We start from the raw sequence: 22,113 nt of genomic DNA, 5'->3' as shown, positions 1-22,113 counted from the left end.
CCACACCCGGACTTCCTTTGCATGACTGACCCTCCCTCCTGGCTTTTACATAAGAGCTTTACCTACTAACAAAAAGGAAATCTAAATCAGCAAATATAACCTCTTGCTTTTCAGACATCCTATCTACTAAATAGTCTCATTTCCTCATCTCTCAGTTAAATTTCATCTCAGTTTCAATATTCACTTTTATCTACATATTTTGGTTCGTTTCCTTCCGGGTGTCTTGTTCAAAGACGATTTCTAAGTCTTCTTATATTATCAGTTCCATTTTCTTATTTGAACTCACCTCAAATCTTATATCTGGTAATTCTTTGCTTATACACTTACATAATAAATCCCTTATTCTATGAATAATGGACATTTCCTCACTATCACATATCTTTAACCTTATTCTCATTTGGCTAAATGAAAATTTATTTTATTTTATAACATTGTAATAATTACATTACTGGTAGGCCCTTTTACTCCTCATTATACATTTTTTACTCCCGACATTTAAGACCCATTTAGGCTTATCCTCAAACAAACTGATAGAAATAGAAATCTACATTTCCATGTGATAGTTCCTGAGAAAGGAATCACAGAAAAGCAAAACTGTTTTTATCATGGATGAACAATTCTCAGAAGTTAACAGGTTTAGAAATAAATTTGTCCAACACTATGGACTGAATCAAATAAAGCAAGAATATCTGAAAGTGAAGATTTTAGTGGTAGAAACTCCTGTCCTTTATTCCTTGGGTTAGGGTTGGAAAAGAAGAAAAATGGACAACCTGTGGATGTACAATGACTGGATAGGAGTATAATCAGGATTCTAATAGGAAGCAGGAAGTATCCTTACCTGGGCTTTTGAAAAACCCCTTAGTAAATGGGTTATTTATGGAAGAGTGAGCAGGTCAAAGAAGCCAATAGGAATGCAGGTGAGAGGAAGGGTGGGGTATTGACATTCCAAGACCAACATAATCAGGAAGCTGGTAGCACTTAGGGCTCAGGCAGGCAGGAAAAAAGAGTACTCCTGGAGTCCAGGACAGCAGAAGTCTAGAAGCAGGGTCATTGACAGAATAAGAGCTGTGGTTGTGAAGGACAGAAGTTCTGAGAAAACCATTGGATGTTCTTACTTCTCTTTTCCCTACTTCCTTGGTCTCTTGTCTTCTTGGTTGAAAACAACCACCAGCCAGAGAGCAAGGGAGACTAATTGGATCAGGTTAGAGAGTGGAGTGGGGCTGAGTTGAGAACGGATCCAAGGTGGGAGATATTCAGAACATTGTTGGAAGCTTCTAATTCAATGCAATTATAGGTATATGCAAATATAAATTTTTAGTGTCCTAATTAAAAATAGACATTTGCAGAAAAAGGTGTTTAAAGTCTAGGGTAGGAGTCCAGATAAGACACCCTGACTTCCAGTCAACTTACCAAAATGGTGGTGACTATGAGTGTTCGGTTGGCCAGTGAATCGGTGATATTGTTGGACCTGTCTTTGTTGCCATCGGTCATGTTAAGGCCACTGTTGGAGTTCCAAATCCCAATCTACACAGAACACAATACATCAGAGGCTGCTGGCTTGTCAGTGACCCCATTTACATCAAAGAGAGGCCCCTTCTAAACCAGGAATGGACACAAAAGCTTAGAGTCTGGGGAGAAGACACCAGGGCATCACATTGAAGCTACTAACTGTGGGAAAATGAAACAATGAAGGAATGAGTGTGTACATAGAACAGGGAAAATTAGTGCCATTTGGGATAGAGTGGGGAGAGGTCTTTTCGTTTGTGAATTTATTAAACTCATTGTTCTTTGTTAATTTAAGAATTCTTAGATGAGTATCAGATTTTTCTTCCAATATGTATTTGTTGAACACCTATTGTATGCCATGTATTGTTGTGGGCATTGAAGGACATAGCAGTGAACAAAACAGACAAGAATTTCTTCCCTCGTGGAGCTTACATTCTAGTAATACAAACCTTCCATTGCCAAAGTGGTATCATCAGTGCCTTTAAAATTTATAAGGAATGGGATGAAAGGAGCAAAGTGGATGATGGAGAGATGGGGTATCTAAAAGGGAAAAAATAAATGGAAGAAAAAAGTGTGGATGAACAGTAGACTAAGTTCTGAGCCTAGCTTCATTGAGGAGCCAGTGCTGGTTGAGGGTGCTGTCATGGACTATACTAGGACTGCTCATACCTCTGCTGTAGGCTCATCCTCTGTTATTCTTCTGTTGTTATGTCTGTGCACTTGACTGTGAACTCCTTCAGTGAGGGTATTCATTCTTATTGATCATTGTTCTTCCTATCACACAACCACCCATGGCGATTACTAGTCAGTGAAACCCATTGCTCTTTTAAAAAATAATGACCCACAATTTTCTCCAGTGGCCAAGTCACTCCTGCATTAGTAGGCCCTGGAGAAGTACATTGATTTGTTTAGCTTCTGGAGAAAACCAGGAGAAAAGCCTCAGGGAACTGAACTATTTATCTGAAGCCTTCTGTAGGCATTTATTGCTCGCCTGGTGAGACAGACGTAATGCAGGTGTGTTTCAGAGCTGGGCAATCTAGCTGCTGTGTGACCTTGGACAGGCTGATAACCTTTCTGAGCTTTGGTTCTCTAACTGTAAAGTACGTCATCTGAATATTGACACAATCAAATAAGAAGATGCACATGAAAATCTTGATCATTTTAAGAGCTACACGAACATTAGTAACAAAGGACATTGAAAGGACTGCCCCAGTAATTTCTTCAAGCTTGCTCGGTTGTGAAAGAATTTGGATGGTGAGTGAAATATTTATTTATTTAATTTAGAGGCAGGTAAAGTATATCCATGAAAGAGAGGGGCAGTTGTGGAACACTAACACTTGGAAAGACTCTGGGATTGGCTGGGTGGTCCTATGCTTGATCCCTAAATATATTCTCCCAGTGGGAGGACATTGCCTACCTGGGCAGAATATGAGTTTTACAGACAGATTTTTGTCCAGATCCTAGCTTTGCAATGTGCCAGCAGTGCGACCTTGGGTAAGTTCATTAACCCTGCTGTGCCTCAATGCCTCACCAGCAAAATGGAGATATAAGGGCTTTTCTGATAGTTAAATAAAATATCACCAGTGGGAATGTTAGGCCTCTTCTTTCCTTTTCTATTTCTTTACTTTGATTTATTGCCTAAATACAGCAGCTGGAAATTCATTTAGTTTGACAAATACTCTTTTTAGAAACGTAAATTTTTGAGGAAGTTTCAAGGACTATCCCACATTCACACACCAGTGTGAACTATTTCAATGTCACTGTTTTCTTTCTATACTTACTAAGAGTTAGTTGACTGGTGAAATAAGGAGACAGGTCTAGGTAAGTGGGAGTGTGGGGTAGTGTTTGCATTTGGAAGTATTTTAAGCCTATCTGTAATGAAGTTCCTAGAAGTAGGATTGGGATATAGGACAGCACCTTTAATAACCATTCAGTCTTTCCACCATCAAGGCCAATGCCTGTCACAGAATGCATACAATGCACACAACATCTGTAAGTCATGGAATCTTCAGATTTCTTTGGTTGGCTCTAAAGCCAGGAAAGGGAGACAACTTTTTCTTTACCCTTTTTGCAACTTGTATTCATCCTCCCACTTTTTTGGGGGGAAAGACCCTTGTTTCTAGGAAACATAACTCATGCTAAATATACCTGGAGTCTGTTGGTTTTTATCCAAAGCTATGTTTTAGGTTGTGACCAATTGACTTCTAACTCAATGAAGGCAGTGTGTAAATTGGGCTCTGGCTATATACTTCTAATTAAAACTTGACTTAGGCACTGGGGAGAATGAAACCTAACTTTTAATTAAGTATTGGAAAGTGGAGAAAATAACTGTTTGTAGCCAATATGTTAAGTAATGGGATGTGTCCTCTTTAATTTCTATTAACATCAAGTGTGTGTTTATAGGAACTATACTAATATTTGAAATTGGCAGCATTGAACAGCCTTATAATATCACTCTCTTTTAACCTACGAACTTGAAACTCTAGACAAATGCACACCACAGCTTAACGTCCAGCTCTGATTTCTTTTACCAGCCCTACCATAAGTGAGGTCAGGTATCATTGCTACAGCATTTCCGATCAGCTGAATCCCAGAGTCCCATTCAATGTGAACTTTCTTCTACAAAATGAGAAATGGGAGAATATATTTTTCTACTGTCTGTGTAACAGAAGTTCTTTCAAATCTAGACTAAAAGAGTATCAAATTATGGTCAAGGTCAGGTTATTCCTGGGAGGTGGACAGTGTATAGTTTGAATGACTACAGCCTTCTGTTTTCAAATTGTTTCATCAGCAAAACAGAAGTGTGTGTGTGTGTGTGTGTGTGTGTGTGTGTGTGTGTTTTAAACCCAAATAGTCAACTGGCTTTATCTGTTAATTAAGTGGACAGATCAGCAAATGAATGTCTCTTTCTGAAGAAGCAAGACCTCATGAGTCATGCGTATTGGAGGGAGGGATACAGTTAACCAGATGCCTAGACATTTTGCATTTCAGTCTTGTTCTCTGACCTTGGAGGAGTGCCTCTAGGAAGCAGAACCTCAATTTTCAAACTGTAGAGCAAAAGCCGACAGCAGTAATTTAGCAGTGAGAAGCAGCAGAGGGTTGGATCAATTATTCGTGGGGAGGAACACTCAAGAGCTAAATTGTCTGGTCCTGCCTTCTCTCACTTTGTAAACGGGCATGCGGGAGCAGCCATTTATTATCTCGGACAACCAAGGGAAGCTTCTAAGAATGAGTATCCAGATGACATTAAGCAGACCTTCTTTGAAAAAACGACACAACAAGGGCACCTGGGTGGCTCAGTTGGTTAAGTGACCGACTTCGGCTCAGGTCATGAGCTCGCGGTTTGTGTGTTTGAGCCCCACATCGGGCTCTGTGCTGACAGCTCAGAGTCTGGAGCCTGCCTCCGATTCTGTGTCTCCCTCTCTCTGCAAGTTCCCCACTTGTGCTCTGTCTCTCTCTCAAAAATAAACATTAAAAAAAACACTTAAAAAAAACCACCACACGACAAAAAAGTGTTCGGAGAGTGACAAGCATCCATTTTCCAAATACAGAGAGTGATTCACGTAAAGTCAAAATCCAACAGTGAGGAGTGAAATATCAAGTACTTAGGAAAGAAAATAAAAGACTTGTCTGTTTCTTATATCATGAGACTCATGAACACACATTTTTGTGACAGACTTTGTAAAGGTTGCTAGAACCTCTCTTGGAAAAAAATCCAGGCTGACAATTCTATACTCAATAGGGTCAGTGTGCAAAGAGTTTTTGGAATTTGAATGTGAGTCTTATTGGGATGGGACAGTAGGTCTTACAGACTAGTGCTCAGGCTACTATAAATCGTTGATGAGCAGTCATAACACACAACAGCACACCACAGCATCTGCAATTTACAATGTGAGCAGTGATAGGTCAACAGGAAGGAAGAGACACCAAGGCATGGAGGTGCATCCCCAGGAAATGTGTTGGGGGGGTTATTGTGGCAGTTTAGTGACAAATGAAGGACATTCCTCTCCCCTGCAGGGAATTTCAGAGCTTGGATTCCATTCCCGAGGATATTTGGTTTGAATTAATTCAACACTGCATAAAGTGCCTGGAGTCTCAAGCTGGATTAGTGGAATAAGCTTCTTTCTGGGCACCAGTTAGGTTCATCTGTTTATTAGCAGGGAGGAAACGAGATTGCCTTCTCTATGGCTTTGGTCGCCTGATTCACTGAAGATTAAAACAAGGTTATTAAACCTACGTTTTTTTTACACTTAAAAGGACATTTTTGAACTCATCTATGGAATGCGACCAGGAGAGAGACTAGCTTTTGGACCACAGGGAGAAACTGTTTACACTTTCCATGACTTAACTGATAATTTGAAAGGTAAAAGGGAACCTGACAAAACCAGCAAGTTGAACAACCTGAAGTAATTTCAGTTGCATCCGTCAATCGCTAGAGAGTTTAGCAATTAGACTGAGAGAGAGAGAATGGAAGACAGTGTCTGCCTATCTCTGGGACATTTTCCTGATCCAAATGTTTTTAATGTCTCACATTTGCTTATATAATAAATCTGTGCACATTCATTGACAATATGATCCTGTACAATAAACTATGAAATAGGAGGTGTTAGAATTTACAAGATAATCTCATTTCCCTTCCAACATCGCTAATGTTTTTGTCCTCTGAAAACCGTGGTTCTGAAACAAATTGCCAGGCAATATGCACTGACAAAGATCCTATGCAAAACAAAGATAGTTCATAAGAAAAGGGAATTTCTGAAAATGGCTTATATTTTGTGATGGTGACATTGAAGGACATGTCTTAGCCTTCTGAGCCTCAGCCTATCTGATGAGTCTGATGGATCAAATCTATTGTTGTTTTCATGCCCCTTTGGGAAAATATTTTGTGATTTGAGAAGAAATATAAATGGACCAGTGTCTACCTTTGTGGCAATAACCTGCTTTCAGTCCTAAACGGGGCTGATCCTGCCTGGGAGAAACGACAAATAATCTAAGGGGAAATATTTAATCCATCATTATTTAATCCATCTCAAGCCTGCCTTCAATTCATGGGTCACGTTGTTGAGAGACAACATATTTAATCAGCCCGTTCTCCCTTTATATACAGACAGACTATCGCCTCTAAACTGCATTTAGAGATCTACTGGTCTGGCAAAACTGGAAAGGTGAGGTTTTCCTCTGACACTCCCCACTCCCTCCCTCCAGATTTCCTGCCATTTTTGTCCGAGTACAAACCTTCTTCCACACTTTATATAAGTGTTTAGACACTTCGCCAGCAGCCTTGGTTTTCAGAGGGAAAAATAAAAATAGCACTTATTAAAATGGAGCATGGAACCCAGATGGTAGCACGGTGTGCGAATGCTCGGAGCGTCCCATTCCCCACCCACTGTTTGGAATCTTGCACGTTAATTCAACATAAAGCCTGAACACAGGTACAGTCAAGAGACGAACTAAGTACTTGGGTCCCACAGAAGTTACTTCCTTTTGGTAATGCAGCCTACTGTTCACTTTACCTGTCACACACCCCCAAAATGACTTAAGGTTCTTGTGAATATGCACAGCTCTGTGGAGTGAAAGGATCTTCCTCATTCTTTAAGAAAGCCTGTTCAAGAAAGCCTTTAGGCAGAATCAATCCACACACACACACACACACACACACACGCACGCGCACACATGCACACACACACACGCTATTCCTAAGCAAGAAGAAAGCACTCTAAGCTTGATGACATGTTCTTTGATTATGGGCCTCCAGGCAGCAGAAACTTGAGTGGAAGTGAAAAAGTGAGCTTTTTCTAACAATTTTCTCTGTGGACCCTGCGAGAGGCCGACATGAAAAGATTGGGCATCTCCTCCCGTGGCTCCTGAGAGAGATGGGCTGGCTTCCCCATTGCCTTAAGGCCCAGTCAGCCTTCTCAGGAATGGAGCCCAAGTCACCTGAAGAAAGAAAAGTTATTGCAAACAATGAAGAGATAAGAAACAAATGGAGAAAACACTTTCATCTAATTTGATTTTGCCTTTGATGGAAAAACACCAGTGGAGTGTGCATAATATTGCAGCGTATAAATAGCTATGAAGGCGTGAGGATGGCTCCATCTCGTTCATCACACGTCAGAGCCAGAACGATGTTTCCTGAACAGCTTTTCTTTCCCTCTCAGTTCTATGCATTGACAGAAGGAGCGGGGAGAGAGGCATGCACAGAGGAGCAGCCATTAGACGCGTTCAGTCCCTAAAAGTATTGTCTTTCCTTTTCCCACAGTCCATGATGGAGGTGAGATGGCTCTGTCAGAGCAGGTTTAACGAACAGACCAGCAAATCTGAGTGACCCCAGAGAGAGAGAGAGAGAGAGAGAGAGAGAGAGGGGGGGAGGGGGGAGGGCCCGAGAGAGAAAGAGAGAAACAGAGAGCCAGAGATCCAGAGAGAGAGAGAGTCAGAGAGAGGTAGAGACAGGAAGAGAGAGGGCATTTTTGAAATGGGAATCTGTGTAGATAATGTGTACCCTCAAAGCTGCAAAGTAATTATTTCCCTCAAACATTTCCACACCAGTGGTCCATCTATTACATTCAGCCTGATTAATCTTTGTTTGTTTTAATTAAGCTATTTGGGGACGGGGCATAGTCAGGACCTTAAAAAAAATATGTGTCATTTCACAAAAGCAACAGAACAGAAATGGAAATCTCATCTCATTTTAAAAATCATCCCAAACATTTCAATTAAGTTAGTAACTGATGGTTCCCAAAGCCAGTCTTTTATAGGAGACATATCTTGTGCACTACAGTAAAAAAAAAATGTTGGATTACAGAGTTTTGATTTCCAGATGATTGTTTTGGGGGTTTCAAAACATTTTTTTGTCTAGCATCCCAAAGGGCAAAATCTTCACAATATAAATGTTATTTAATTCTAGCACATAATTGTGGATAATAATATTGGTATAATAAAATACAGAGTCGAATTCTATTTTTTAATTATTATTTAACGAAATAGTTCATATTTGCATTACTTGAAATTAGCAAATATGGAGCTTGAAACCTTGAGAGATTAAGAATTACAACTGAAGTAATCTGAAAATCAAGGGGCACCTGCCTGGCTCAGTTGGAGGAGTGTGCAACTCTTGATCTTGGTATTGTGAGTTCGAGGCCCACATTGGGTATACAGATTACTTAAAAATAAAAACGATATTTAAAAATAAGATCAACTAATTCTAAGATCAGAACCCAGCATTAAAATGCATTTTGGGGGGCATATTTCCTCCTAAAATTAAGAATCCAGTAAGCCCTTTCTATCCTACTTTAGTCTGTCCTTCTGTCAACCAATCTCAAAATGGAGCGTAATTCAAATTCATTTCTGAGTAAAACTTGGATGCCATTCCATAGATGAATCGTTGACAAACTCCTTATTTTCCAAGTCTAAACTCAGTTTCCTGAAACCTTTCAGAAGTGGGGCTAATGACACCCCACCCACAGGACCATAGGTATTTAATACTGTAATCATGCCTGCTGCATAAACGGAGAAGTATATGAATGTTAGCATTGCTATTAATAACATACAATTTCAGAATGTAGCATGTCAACATCTATCAGCAGAGCAGGGAGAGAGAGTTCCAGAAAACTGGACATACATGAACATGTTAAGAGAATCATTTTATCATTCCCTACTTGTATGTGCAATTAACATGCTTGAACAGTTGTCTTTATTTTATTCTTAAATTTCTTATTGAGAAGGTTACCTTTTCAGTTCCTTCCTCTTTGAGACTAATAATATCCAGATCAAAATCCTTCCTCAAGCCATCGGTTTTATTGAAGGTGATACGCCCAGTCAGGCCATCCCACCGAGCCTATGGACGAAAGGAACGTGGCATTACTATTTCACACTTATCATAATCCTAACACCATCAAAACTGTAATACCTCAAATTCATCACAGTGTCCAATGATTTGGTTTCATCGTGCTGTTAGAAAGCATTGCGTTGCTTCAGTGGCTCAATGGCAGAACGCTTCCCTGTTTTATTAGCACTCATTTATTCTGGCAGTTCAAACACCTAACATCAGTCAAATCTGTGATAGTGACAATCTAAATGGGCAGTATGGAAGGAATGGCTGTAAAATAGTCTGCACATGGAGTAAACAAAGTCTGGGCAGCCGTAATATTGTCTTTCAAGGTCAAACCAAATCCCTTTTAAGGTGCTTGTATATGGGGAAGTATCCCCACCCCCACTAATTTTCTCTGTGAAAAGGATATAATCCACTGATGTGTTATCAGATTTTTAGGGTGTTTGAGATTTAGGCCTTCCACTGTCATTTGGCCATGACATTAGTTTCCTGTAGCTGCTGTAGCAAATTATCACAAACCGGGTGGCTTAAAACAACAGAAATTTGTTCTCTCATTGTTCTGGAGGCCAGGAGCAGACATCCAAAGTCAGTAACTGAGCAAAATCAAAGCGTTCAACAGGGCCATGCTCCCTCAAGGACACTCATGGGAGACTCTGCTCCTTGACTCTTCGTGTTTCTGGTGGCTGCCAGCAACCTTTGCCCTGTGGCTGTATTTCGCCAATCTCTGCCTCTGTGGTCACATTGCCTTCCTTTCTTGTGTGCAATCTCTCTCTACTTCTCTCTCTACTCTTTCTCTTATAAGGGTACTTCTGATGGCGTTTAAGGCCCATGTAGATAAACCGGGATACTCGCCCCATCTCAAAAATCCCTAACTTAATTGTATATGCAAAGTCCTTTTTTTTCTGCCGCAAAAGACAACATTTACACATTCTATGGATTAGGACATGGGTACCTTGAAAGGGGAGCCCTTATTCAGCCTGCCACGTGTATCCACATCATTTTAGGAACTAGAAATCACAGCAGCCTGCTTTCATAGAACTCGCCCTGGACATCTTTGGTGGTTTTTTCATTAAACAGAAAATAGTGGCCCTAGCTTCAGCCTCAACCTTTAGATGATTTTTGGCAATCTTGCCTAATTTGAGTTGACTTATAAATGAGGATACGAGGAACCTCAGTCCTTTGTATCTCCCTAGCTGGTTCTGCTTTCTCCCGACTTTTCCAAATTCACTGGACATTTGTGAAATGTGCAGAAAATCCTGAAAGTTACTGTGTTCACACCATGTGTACCTGTTGACTGTATTTACCCATGTGGCCAATGCAGTGGGAAGCGTATGAGTTTATCACAGAGCTGGGTTTGAATCTCTGAAGTGTGACTTCACTCAACCTGAATCTGGGTTGTCTCAGATTTCAGCATCTGGTCCGTGCAGGGTTTCTGCGAGATTTAAATGGCACTTCACACAATCTTAACTCACTGAGAGCACTGAAAAGTTAAACAATGATTCTTTTTTACAACTATCTCTCATTTTCCTTCTCACATTCCCCACAAGCTCTGAAGTTTGGCCTTTATTGCCTCACATGTCAGGACTCACATCTGTAGTCTTTTCTGGGATCTTCTGTTTTTCATTTTCCAAGTCAACGGTAGATTCATTACCCCAAAATACAGCTTTCATTCTCATACAATTTCCCCCAGCACATAAAACACATAACCATGTACTTCTTGCCACCTACAAATTAGTCTAAACCTTGACTTTATAAGATGTTCAGTTATCTGGTTAAACATTACCTCTGGATATGTCCATGAGGGTGTTTCCACTTACTGAATAAAGCAAATGCCCTCCCTAATGCGAGTGGGCATTATCTAATCCATTGAGGACCTGGATAGAACAAAGAGGCAGAGGAAGGGAAAATGTGCTGTCTTTGTTTGACTGAGCTGAGACGTTGGTCTTCTGCCCTCAGACAAGGATTTAACACTATGGGCACTGCTGGTTCTCATCTTCTCTGTGCCAGAAGCTATCTGAGAATATAGCACTTGCCAGTTTATGGTTTAGTAGGAAAAAGAACATGGATGGATGTCAGTGAGGCACCATGAGTGGTGAGGATAAAGGTTTGCACGCAGTATTTGAAGAAAGGAGTATGGGGCAGAAGTACTTGTCCCAAATGCCTGGAAAGAAAGACTCAGAAAAGGACTCTGGCAGGAAGAATGCCTAAGCTCTCAAAGGATGAGAAGCTGGCCAGGCAAAGATTCACAGTCTGAGTAAAAAGCATATACAGGGTAAATCCTGTCTGCCATGGATCCATAACGCAAGGTAAGGAATGATAAGAGATGGGTCTAGGAAGGCAGGTAGACACTTGATCATAAAGGTGTTATGGATCATATTAGTTTGCTTGGACTTTGCTCTGTAGACACATGGGAATCATCAGAGTGGATTTTTTATTAAACTTTTTCTTTTCATTGTTTATTTTTGAGAGAGAGAGAGAGAGAACGAGAAGGGGAGGGGCAGAGAGAGAGGGAGACAGAATCTGAAGCAGGCTCCAGGCTCTGAGCTGTCAGCACAGAGCCTGATGCAGGCCTCGAACCTATGAACCATGGGATCATGACCTGAACCAAAGTTGGATGCTTAACCAGCTAAGCTACCAAGGCACCCCAATCATCGGAGTGTTTTAAGTCTAGGAGTGTCATGGGCAGATGTGCACTCCAGAGAGATCATTTTAGCAGAACTAGGGAAGAAAGACTCAAAGATCAAGACTGTAAGCAGGGGATTGGTTAGAAGGTCGTTCTCACAGAACAAAATGAAACATATTCACATGCCCACCTGTGAACCTAGGGACAGCACAATCCCTTCATCTCCCTGTCCCACCAACTTGCACACCATGAAGTGTTAATGGAAATAGTTCCACAGCAGGGTGGCCAGTTTCAGGAATAAAACATTGCCATCAAAGTTCTTATAGAAAGAATAGTGAATGGAATCAATTTAATTATCAGGAACTAACACAATAAACCCAAACATACTTTCTGGCTACCATGCAGATGGCATGTTAGTCATGACAGAAGTAAACATTTTTTTCACATGATAATGCTGGCAGTTGAATCAAATTCATGTCAGGAAATGATATGTGGACACAAGAAGCCTTCAGCTCTCATCTAAACATACTATATGGCCAAGCTAGATGTGAGTTACTCAAGTGCCGTAACACAGAAGAAATTCTTGAGATTCTTGAACTTCACCTCAAGAGTTTATTGCTAAGGAAGGCTATAATGCCAAACACTGGCACCAGCTTTAGAAAAGAGATGGCATTTTCCATACTTTGACTATTGTTGACAGTGTTTCTATAAACACTAGGGTGCTTCTGCCCCTTTGAATCAGCATTTTTGTATCCTTTGGATACATACCTAGTAGTAAAATTACTGGGTTGACTGATGAATGGATAAAGAAGATGTAGTATGTATGTGTGTATGTATGTGTATATGTGTGTATACATATATGTATATGTACATGTATACACACACACACACATAGTGGAATATTACTTCAGCATCCCCAAAAGGATGAAATCTTGCCATTTGCAACAATGTGGATGGAACTGGAGTGTATTATGGTAAGTGACATAAGTCAGTCAGAGAAAGACAAATATCATATGATTTCACTCATATGTGGAATTTAAGAAACAAAACAGATGAACATAGGGGAAGGGAAGGAAAACTAAGATAAAAACTAAGAGGGAGGCAAGCCTTAAGAGTCTCTTAAATACAGAGAGCACATTGAGGGTCGCTGGAGGGGAGGTGAATAGGGGGATGGGCTAAATGGGTGGTGGGCATTAAGAAGGGCACTTTTTGGGATGAGCATTGGGTGTTATATGTAAGTGATGAATCACTAAATTCTACTCCTGAGACTAATACTACATATATGTTTAGTAGCTTGAATTTAGATAGATAGACAGATAGATAGATAAATAAATAGCGTATTTTTACAGTTGATAGTAATGCCTGTTGTTATACTTGCTGAGATACTGGTAGTCACCTTCTCTGCCCTGGGACAAGAAAAATTGGTATCGAATGCAAGTGTGGAGCATCGTTCTGTGTACGTTTAGGTACACCTCCTGGCACTGTAATCTCGTTGTCCTCCCCACCATATTCCAATCCTACTTTTTGTACTCTGGTCACTTTCTATTTTGCACGTCAAAGGCTGCTTCCGTGGACTGGTGTGTTAAATGAGGGTCACTAAAGAAGCTACAGCATTAGAGTCCTAGCATCTGCCTGCGAGTGGAAGACAATTTGTTGGAAACTTCAGTTGGGTAGAAATCTCTACTACTGTGGTTGGACTCAATCAGTGTGCGGGCCCCTTCTTCATGCTTCTCAAAATGTGCAGTTTTAACCTCTTCCTGATCTGTGTGAAAGGAGGTGGTTTTCTTCATTAAAGTTCTACAGAATTTTCCGAAAGCTTTTTCCTACAGGCAACTTTACCTTCTTGGGGGTCATGCTGTGAGTCAATTCGATACATTGTCCAGAGTTTACCGAGCTCTCTGAAAATGTGCAGAATTGGTAGCATTTATCTCTTGATGTAGCATACAGCTCATAGCAGGGTCTTAAAATCCAGTTCAGAAATCCAATTTCATTTCCACTAAGTGTGTCTATTGTGTCCCTTTGTTTGGATTCTGTTGTGTTAGTTTTATTCTTGAATTTAGTGTTCCAGTCGCTGGTGCGGTGTAATTCCCGCTTCTCGCTTCTCCTCCCTGCTCATCCAAGTGGCAAAAAAGTTCATTTTTCATGCTCTAACAATGCTTCCTTCCCTGCCTCAAATATCTACAAAGACTCCCTGCCTGGGTTCTTTACTAAACTGAAATATCTTTTGACCTTCAAAGTCAAGCTTCTCATTCTTGACACAGTTGCCTGTGTCTTCCTGCCTCCCATCCCTAGATGAGCATTTCTGTACAAGTTCTTTGTTTTGTTTTTCAAAGTAATTGTTGATAAGCATTTGTTAATCACCAATGCATTATTGATTAGGGTGAATAGACAATGACTAACTCCTGGATACAAGGAATAAGATCCATAAGGAATCCTTTTTCTGGAGCAAGGCTGAAGCATATACAATTTGGATAATGATATATAATTATATTAGTCATAATTACAATTTGCTTGCCTTATGGAGAAGCATTTGCACAAGGAACAATTATCGTATGCTTAACTGAAAACACTACTTAAACTATTGTCCCTATTTTAGGAAATAGCTTTAATTTCCACCTTGCATTAGACCTCTTGACAACAATTGTCTAATAGCAAGTGAATCAAATGGTGTGACTTTCTTTTCTCTTATCAGACACATTATCTGATGGCCAAGAGACAGAAATCAAAAGCTGAGAGAAGAAAAACAAAAGTTGTCATTAACGTCTTACTGTATGCTTTTTCTCAAGATGATATTTTTTGTCCAAATAAAATATATATATTTTAGTTTTGAGGAAGGAAGTGACTAGTATCTAACTCTAGGCTCTTGTAATAGTCAACTTTTAACTTCATTCTGGTAAAATGATTGCTTGTATTCCTTTTTTTTTCCTAAAGGGGACTTAAATATATAAAAGCACATAAAACCTCCTTTCTTAGAATTTTCCCTGACACAGCCCTTCTTGCTTGCCATAGGGAATAAATTCTTTCTTATTGAAAGAGACTTCCTTTTTGAGAGCAGGAGAGAATGTGCTTTTCTAGTAGATGTGATCTTTTAAGGGCAATAGTTTCTAGCATTTTCATTTATGTATTAGGAATTATGCTTTCTTGTAAGAATATTGTAAATAAAGGTTCATGGCGAACCCAAAGGTTAGCTTCCTTTGGAATTAGATTAAGATGAGAGAAAGAAATTGTTAAATGACTATTCTATATATTGTTAAAACTTGTCAAAATTTAAAAATAAAGGAAAAAGTCATTAACATCTTACTTGTCATGGCCGGTGACAAGTATGTCACCGGTGTAAAAATACTGTATGGCCGGTGTTTGTGATAGTGGCCATCATCTAAGAGTTTCATCCACAGATAGCCTGATTCTCTAGAAAAATGTGTCTTAAATTGTCAGTTGTTTAGGCCCTAGACTCTATAAAATGTAAATGATTTCTGTCTAATAGAAAAGACAACCTCCAAATTATAATTTTATTGCCCTGGTACATTAACCATTTTTGATTTCCAGGTGGCCCCCACAATTAATTTTCCTCTACATCTCCTTGAAATGAGCTTTGCCATCTTGCCAACTCCCTCAAAGTGAAATGTGTCTTCCACACATACTCACCTTATATTTGTATAGTCACATCTGTAACTATTTTAAAATTGTAGTTTGACATTTTGGAGATGGTCCTACCAAGATACTCAAATAAACTCACCTGCCAGAACCAACCTTATGAATCATTTAATCTCAGAAACTTCCTATTTTTTCCCAGTCCTGGAGCAAATTCCAAGGACTAATGGAATTTACCTTTGCTGAATCTTTGTTTTTGTTGTTCTTCTCTCTTCCTTTGATTTTATATTTTGATACTGATTTTCGCCCAAGTCTCTCAGTCTGTGAGTATCTTGCTTAACTCCTAGTTTGGGGTATTTCTCTTTTTAAACTGGGTGCAAGGACAAATAGATCTGTGTCTGGTCTCTGACCACTTGGCAATAGTCAAAGGAACATTTTGTGTCTCAGAAGACCTTGGTTTTGGCCATGACCAAGTCTAAGGACCTGTGGTTATTTGAATACTAGACTAGTCTCAAGAACATGTGAATCTGATTTGAACATGGCCACTAAGTCATTTTCCACTGGTGGCAACATTGAATGGGAATCTGACATTTTGTTCTGAATACATGGTGGCCTGATATAAAAAGGAAAAGAATCTAATTCTGTCTGTAGTGTGAAAGATGAATACAAATCTGATTTGTTAGCCTTTTACTTTTGTCTGAGCAAGAATATATCTCAGGTCCACTGGAAAGAAGAAATACCCCTTCAGTTCCGTGCCCAACATATTTTGTATTTTACCTTTACTTTCAACTCATGGCTGAGATTGTGGAAGTGAGGCTACAACTCTCAGTGACTATCTCTTATGTCTGAAAATGAGAAAAGCCTCTTTACCTCATTGTGTGAGTATGAAATTTATTTTCACTTTCAGAAAATATTAATAAATTAGATTATAAACCTTCCAAATAAAAGGATCTCTTTCTTTGGTTACCTCTTTGATTGCTTATGCTAATATATCCAGGATTTCAGTTATATAGAGAAACTAAAGTTTTATTATATTTTCTGTGCTACCCTTAAAAAAATGCTGGCTTAGAAGCATTCTTAGGTAGAAACTCAAGTTCACATAATCAAAGTGCATCTTTGACCTCAATATTTTTTCCCCAATTTTATCAGTATTGAGTTATAGTTTAAGTCCACCTCTTTTTACCATTTTATTTTTTCTTTCTTGACAAAAGAAGAGGCTAGTTAATCTGAAGTTCTTTAACTAAACTGGTTGGCTAATTAGATAAGCTAGGACTGCTACATAATGCTTAAAATAAAGAAGATGTAAAATTATGTATGTAATTATTGAATAAGATTCTGAAAAAATTTTTACAACAGTAATTATGCTGTGTAATGTATCAGTTTAAACATAATTTCCAAGTTCCTTATTGAGTTTAAGACCTTAAGCTAGTGATAAATCAAGTTAATTTATGGATAATCTTTGAATTATTATTGAACTAATAATAATCTTAATGATACTTGAATTCTTGAGATGGTTTCTCAATAAGAGATAGTACAGATGCATTGGTCACTGTATATGTGTGTGTACATACGTACATGTATATCTCTATATATCTTATTATTTTTCCATGTTGTAGAGAAACTGTCCTTTGGGTCATGGTAATGAACATGCTTATTTTTGTTACTTTGAAAAAGGTGTTTGAAGGCTGTATGCGGCTCTCTGGGGCTGCATATTTGTTTACAAGGTAAAGAGAAAAAAATATACTACATTATGAAAAAGTATAGCGAACAAAAAAACGTGTGTGTGTATAGTATTTGAGGGAACGGACTTCTGTTCGCCTTGATGCAGACATGATAAGTCTGAATAAAAGCAAAGATGTGTGTTAAAATTTTGGCAAAATTTGCTCAGCTTTGGTGGCTTTATTAATAAGATATATATTTTAAGTTTGTGAATCCTTTTATGTCAAATGCTATACGAATGTAAAACTGGTGGGTTTTGTTTTTAAAAAACATGACAGTTGGTCTTGGAGTATTTAGTCTTCTCTTAAGAAGATGTAAAGTTTATAATTTTCCTTCTATGTAATATGATGAAATAGACTTTCATTGCCAACATCAACAAGTGATGTCTACTTTCTCCTCCTAATTATCTGAAGTTTTTGCTATAAGCTATGGATTGGAAAATGGGCCTTTGTCAAAGAATGACAGTCTCAGAGCCTCACAGAAAAATGGTGCTAGATATATGTACCTATTGGTACTTTAAGAAACAGAGTCATGGGTACAGACTTTGGAGTTTAAAGTGGCATCACTTAGACAACTGTAACCATACCAGAGCTGGTTTGCTATGTGCAGAGCTGGATGCGGGGCTCAGTCCCATGAACTGTGAGATCATGATCTTAGCCCACATCAAGAGTCAGATGCTTAAACTACTGAGCCACCTAGGTGCCCTGCTAATGTGGTTTTAAATGTTCTGTTAAGGGAATGAAGATATCCTTTCTTTATCTTCAAACCTCAAAATAGTAGCCTAAAAACGATACATTCTTTTTCTTTTTCTTTTTATTGTAGAAGAAAGAGAGAGTGTACGTGAGCAGGGGTGGGAGGGGCAGAGGGAAAGAGAGAGAATCTTAAGTAGTCTCCACGTGCAGCTCAAAGCCCGACGTGGGGCTCCATCCCACGACACTGGGATTGTGACCTGAGCCAAAATTAAAAGTTGGACTCTCAACTGACTGAGCCACCCAGGCACCCCAATAAATGATGCATTCTTTATATGATATATTATTCTCTCTGAAGCCCTAGAATTCAGTAACAACTCACTAGATGTTATGGCAATGTGGTAATTTGCATAAAACCAACAAATATATATCTTCCGTTTGATCAGGATAGAGTTTGACAGATTGGTTGTTTAAATGAGGTCATGCCAGAATTATTATATTTGACAATAAACCTCATTTAGTCAGGTGTAGCAAACCCACCGTTACGGAACAAATGCCATCCTTCATCTGTAGACCCAAGATCCAGAAAACTCTCTCAGGAAACTGATTTGTTATTTGTTCTGTGGCTTATGGAATCTCAGACTTATAGGTGATAAGGAAAGTCATTTCCTGATAGATCAGGAAATCTACCAGATGTGGGCCACCTCAAAGAGAAATTCACCAAAATACACAAATGTATTACAGGAATGCTGTGCAGATGAATTTCTTGGCTTTACTTTCTTACCCATGTGTGGTAGGGTGAATAACATCCCACTACCTCCAAGGGTCAATGTCCCAATCCTCATAGTTTAAAATATACAAAAGGGAATTTATTTTGTAGATGTGATCGAGTTATAGTTCTTAAAATGGGAGATCATACTAAATTATGTGGGTGAGCCCAATGTAATCACAAAGGTCTTCATAAGAGGATCCCAGTAGAAGTCAGACAGGCAGATGCAGAGGAGCAGAGAGAAAGAGACTTAAAAATGCAAAGCCCTTGCTGGTTTTGAAAATAGAGCCAAGGGTCCACAAGGCAAGGATTATTGGAGGCCTCCAGAAACTGGAAAAAACGGTTTCTGATTTTCCTATAGAGATTCCAGAAGGAACCAGTCCTTTCAACACCTTGACTTTAGCCCACTGAGATCACGTCAGGCTTATGACTTCAGAATGGTAAGAGAATAGATTTGTGTTGTTTTAAACCACCAAATTTGTGGTGGTTTATTTAAGCGGCAATCGGAAACGAATATACCTTACAATAAGGGAGCCCATAAGAGCAACGAAAACGTGTCTGGAACAAAAACAAGCTTTTGAAAATGCAATCAGAGATTCCTTTAGACATTTCCATACAGAAGTTAATTTTGTGGCCTCAGTAGTTGCTTTAAAAAACAGTAGCTCTGAATCTGTTGGCCATGTTTAAGGGGCTTGTGTGGTTGATTAACAACTTATTACACCCATGAAAACTAATCAGGTCCAAACACAATGACACAGACTTTTTGTAATATGAACCATCTCTGGAGATAATTTATTATACAAGAGGGGACTTCTAAACAAATGATCTGAAACTTTGAAATAAAGCAAAAGGATGACTCCATGTCCCTTAAGGTCCTATGGAACATTGTCTAACAGGCCCACCCACGGATGATTTAATTCTCCAGACAATTGTACTTCTGCTTGTTTTACTATGTTCTATTGTTTAGGGTCAAGACTATGAAATTATATGTTAACTTGTAGATGTTTGTCCAATAGAGATGCAAATAATTCATGTCTGCTACAAAGGATAAGCTTAAAGGTTATGGTTTTACTGCTCTGTAGGGCTATAGTCTTGTCTGAGCCAGTCTCTCCCAGCCAATTCTTCTACCAAGCTTTACCATCCTGCCAGTTCCATTGGGATGGTAAGTGTATTTTTGGCACATCCTTACTTTGTATCTGCACGAGAGTCATGTTGATAACTTTATAAAGTTACACATTGACAAATGCTAAGCGCTACTGATAGATTATCTCATTTGAGTCTTACAGCAGCTACATAAGGTAAGAAGAATTGTCCCCACTTTAATGAAGAGAAGAGGCCCTACAGTTAGTAAAACGTACTGGAAAGATCCATAACTGATTCTGCCTCATATTCTCTCTCCTTCGCCACACTGCATTCCCATGGATAAGGTCATGGGAAAGAAAATGAAGAGGTGTGGGCCAGTTTCTCCTAATTTAAATCCTGACACTGGACTTTGCATGAGTCATGAGGAATGCACATTCTCAAGCCAAGACATAAAAAACTAAAAAGGAAAGATAAATGAACATTTAAAATCGGCATTAAAATCTTGACTTGCCACTAACTCAGTGGCATGTGTGAAGCCTGGGTTGCCCAAATCGACCCAACTCAGATCTGCTGGGTTCAGTTAGAAAGCCAAAACCCTGCAACTTGGCCTTTAGTACGCTGCCTGTCGGTTTCCTCACGTAGCACAGAACAGCCTCTCCTGAAGATCAATATCACGTGGCTGGAAAGTGCCGTTATCATGACGAAAAACAGAAGAAGCTGTCGCCATTTATGTGCAGTTACCTGATTAGAGGTCCCCAGGCAACTGGAATCTACACACAGTATTCCAATGGCTGTCAGCGTGCAGAGCAAGGGAACCATCTAGAAAGTGTTGAACTCTTGGTGTTATGCTAGTTTGGTTGAAATGCCTTTAATTTTCCCACCATCACTTCCCTTTATTGCCCTACAGAACCCTATTCTACCTGCTGATCAGCTGATTAAATGGGTCCCAGGATGGTCCTACTTTCTAGGGTTTTCATTTTGGATTTACTTGTGTGTGGCTATTCATTGACTTTTTACCATAAATGTTGATGATTTTGCTGACTTAAAATTTAACTGTAAGACTGAGGAGCATGTTTAAAGTCTTTTATCTCCAATCACAACAAGTCTCCTCCCTTGGAGCCTTCCTCCTGGATTCCCCCCAGAAACCTTTCTCTTCAATACATTGTTTTTCTCATTTTTCATCAAGCTAACAGTACCTCCTCTTCTGTTATTCTGAGAGGTCACTAATGCCTTGACTTTTATATGGCACATCACATGGCAATGTGACAGAAGCAGTTTGTAGTTCAGAAGGCTGTATGGACAATGCACAGTTTTCAAGATCCTTTAATCAAATCATAAATTGATGTGCTTTTATGAGCTTAGCTGAAAAACATCACAAATTGCGTTTAAAAACAACAAAATGATAATACTGCTAATAAACTCTTAATTGGTTTTCACATACTGTTCACAAACAAATTTTAGCCATAAACCCAACATCGTAGACAAGATGCTTTCTGACATAACGGTAGTTTTGCTTGTTGCCAAGTTTTAACTTGGTGTACTAGGAAGATCTTGACTTTGGAATCAAATGACATAGGTTTGAATCCTGGCTCTATCTTTCATTAGCCGGGTGACTCTGGGCAAGTTACTTCAGTTCTTCAAACTCCATTTGCAAAAATCAATACTGTCTTTACCTAGTTGTTGTAAAGATTAAAAGAGATAACGCTTCAGAGCATCTACTGTCAGGTGGAAGGTCAATAAACATCCAGTTCTCCTATTATCTTGACCTAGTTAGGAATTCCTTAACTGTCCTCACAGATACATGATTGCGTCTAGACCATTTTGCAATGAACCTCACTCCATCTCAGAGGCTTTCTTTTATTCAAAAGAAAACCACAGGCCCAAAATTCTGTGACTTGGGCCAGGCCGAGTCACCAAACCAGTCCTTCATATCTTACCTAATTGTAGTTTCAACCTTGCCTAGGAATATAAACCTGAAACTGGCAGTCAGGAGTTTTCTGATGGGTGCCAATGAGTTTGTAAAAGGAACTCTCTCCATCCCCACAAAGAAAGATGAGGTAATCCCTCCCCCGCCCCCCCCCACCCAATAGAAAGGGACCCTGCCCGGGACCGGTTTTTTTTTTTTTTTTTTTTAAAAATTTTCCCCCCCCCCCCCCCCCCACCTCCTTCCTATAAAAATTTCCATTTTATGTAACTCTTTAGAGCACCTCTCTACTTCCTGGATGCGATGCGGCCTGATTCACAAATCATTTAATAAAACCAAGTAAATCTTTAAATTTACTCTGTTGAATGTTGTATTTTAACA

At 39.3% G+C, this 22,113-nt stretch overlaps 1 protein-coding gene across 1 annotated transcript in view; it reads right to left on the bottom strand.

Moving 5' to 3' along the window:
* Positions 1–22,113, bottom strand: part of GRIK1 (glutamate ionotropic receptor kainate type subunit 1) — a 183,980-nt gene that overhangs the window by 48,828 nt on the left and 113,039 nt on the right. Inside the window, exons 9-11 of the mRNA XM_049629154.1 lie at positions 9,233–9,340; positions 6,742–6,786; positions 1,411–1,524 (exon numbers count right to left, since the gene is read on the bottom strand). Of these exons, the coding sequence (XP_049485111.1) occupies positions 1,411–1,524; positions 6,742–6,786; positions 9,233–9,340 (267 nt within the window). The remainder of the gene's footprint in view (positions 1–1,410; positions 1,525–6,741; positions 6,787–9,232; positions 9,341–22,113) is intronic.

Source organism: Panthera uncia, chromosome C2, assembly GCF_023721935.1.
Source record: "Panthera uncia isolate 11264 chromosome C2, Puncia_PCG_1.0, whole genome shotgun sequence".
NCBI lineage: Eukaryota > Metazoa > Chordata > Mammalia > Carnivora > Felidae > Panthera > Panthera uncia.
The sequence above is the reverse complement of the archived record's forward strand: the minus strand, read 5'-3'. Positions and strand labels throughout refer to the sequence as shown.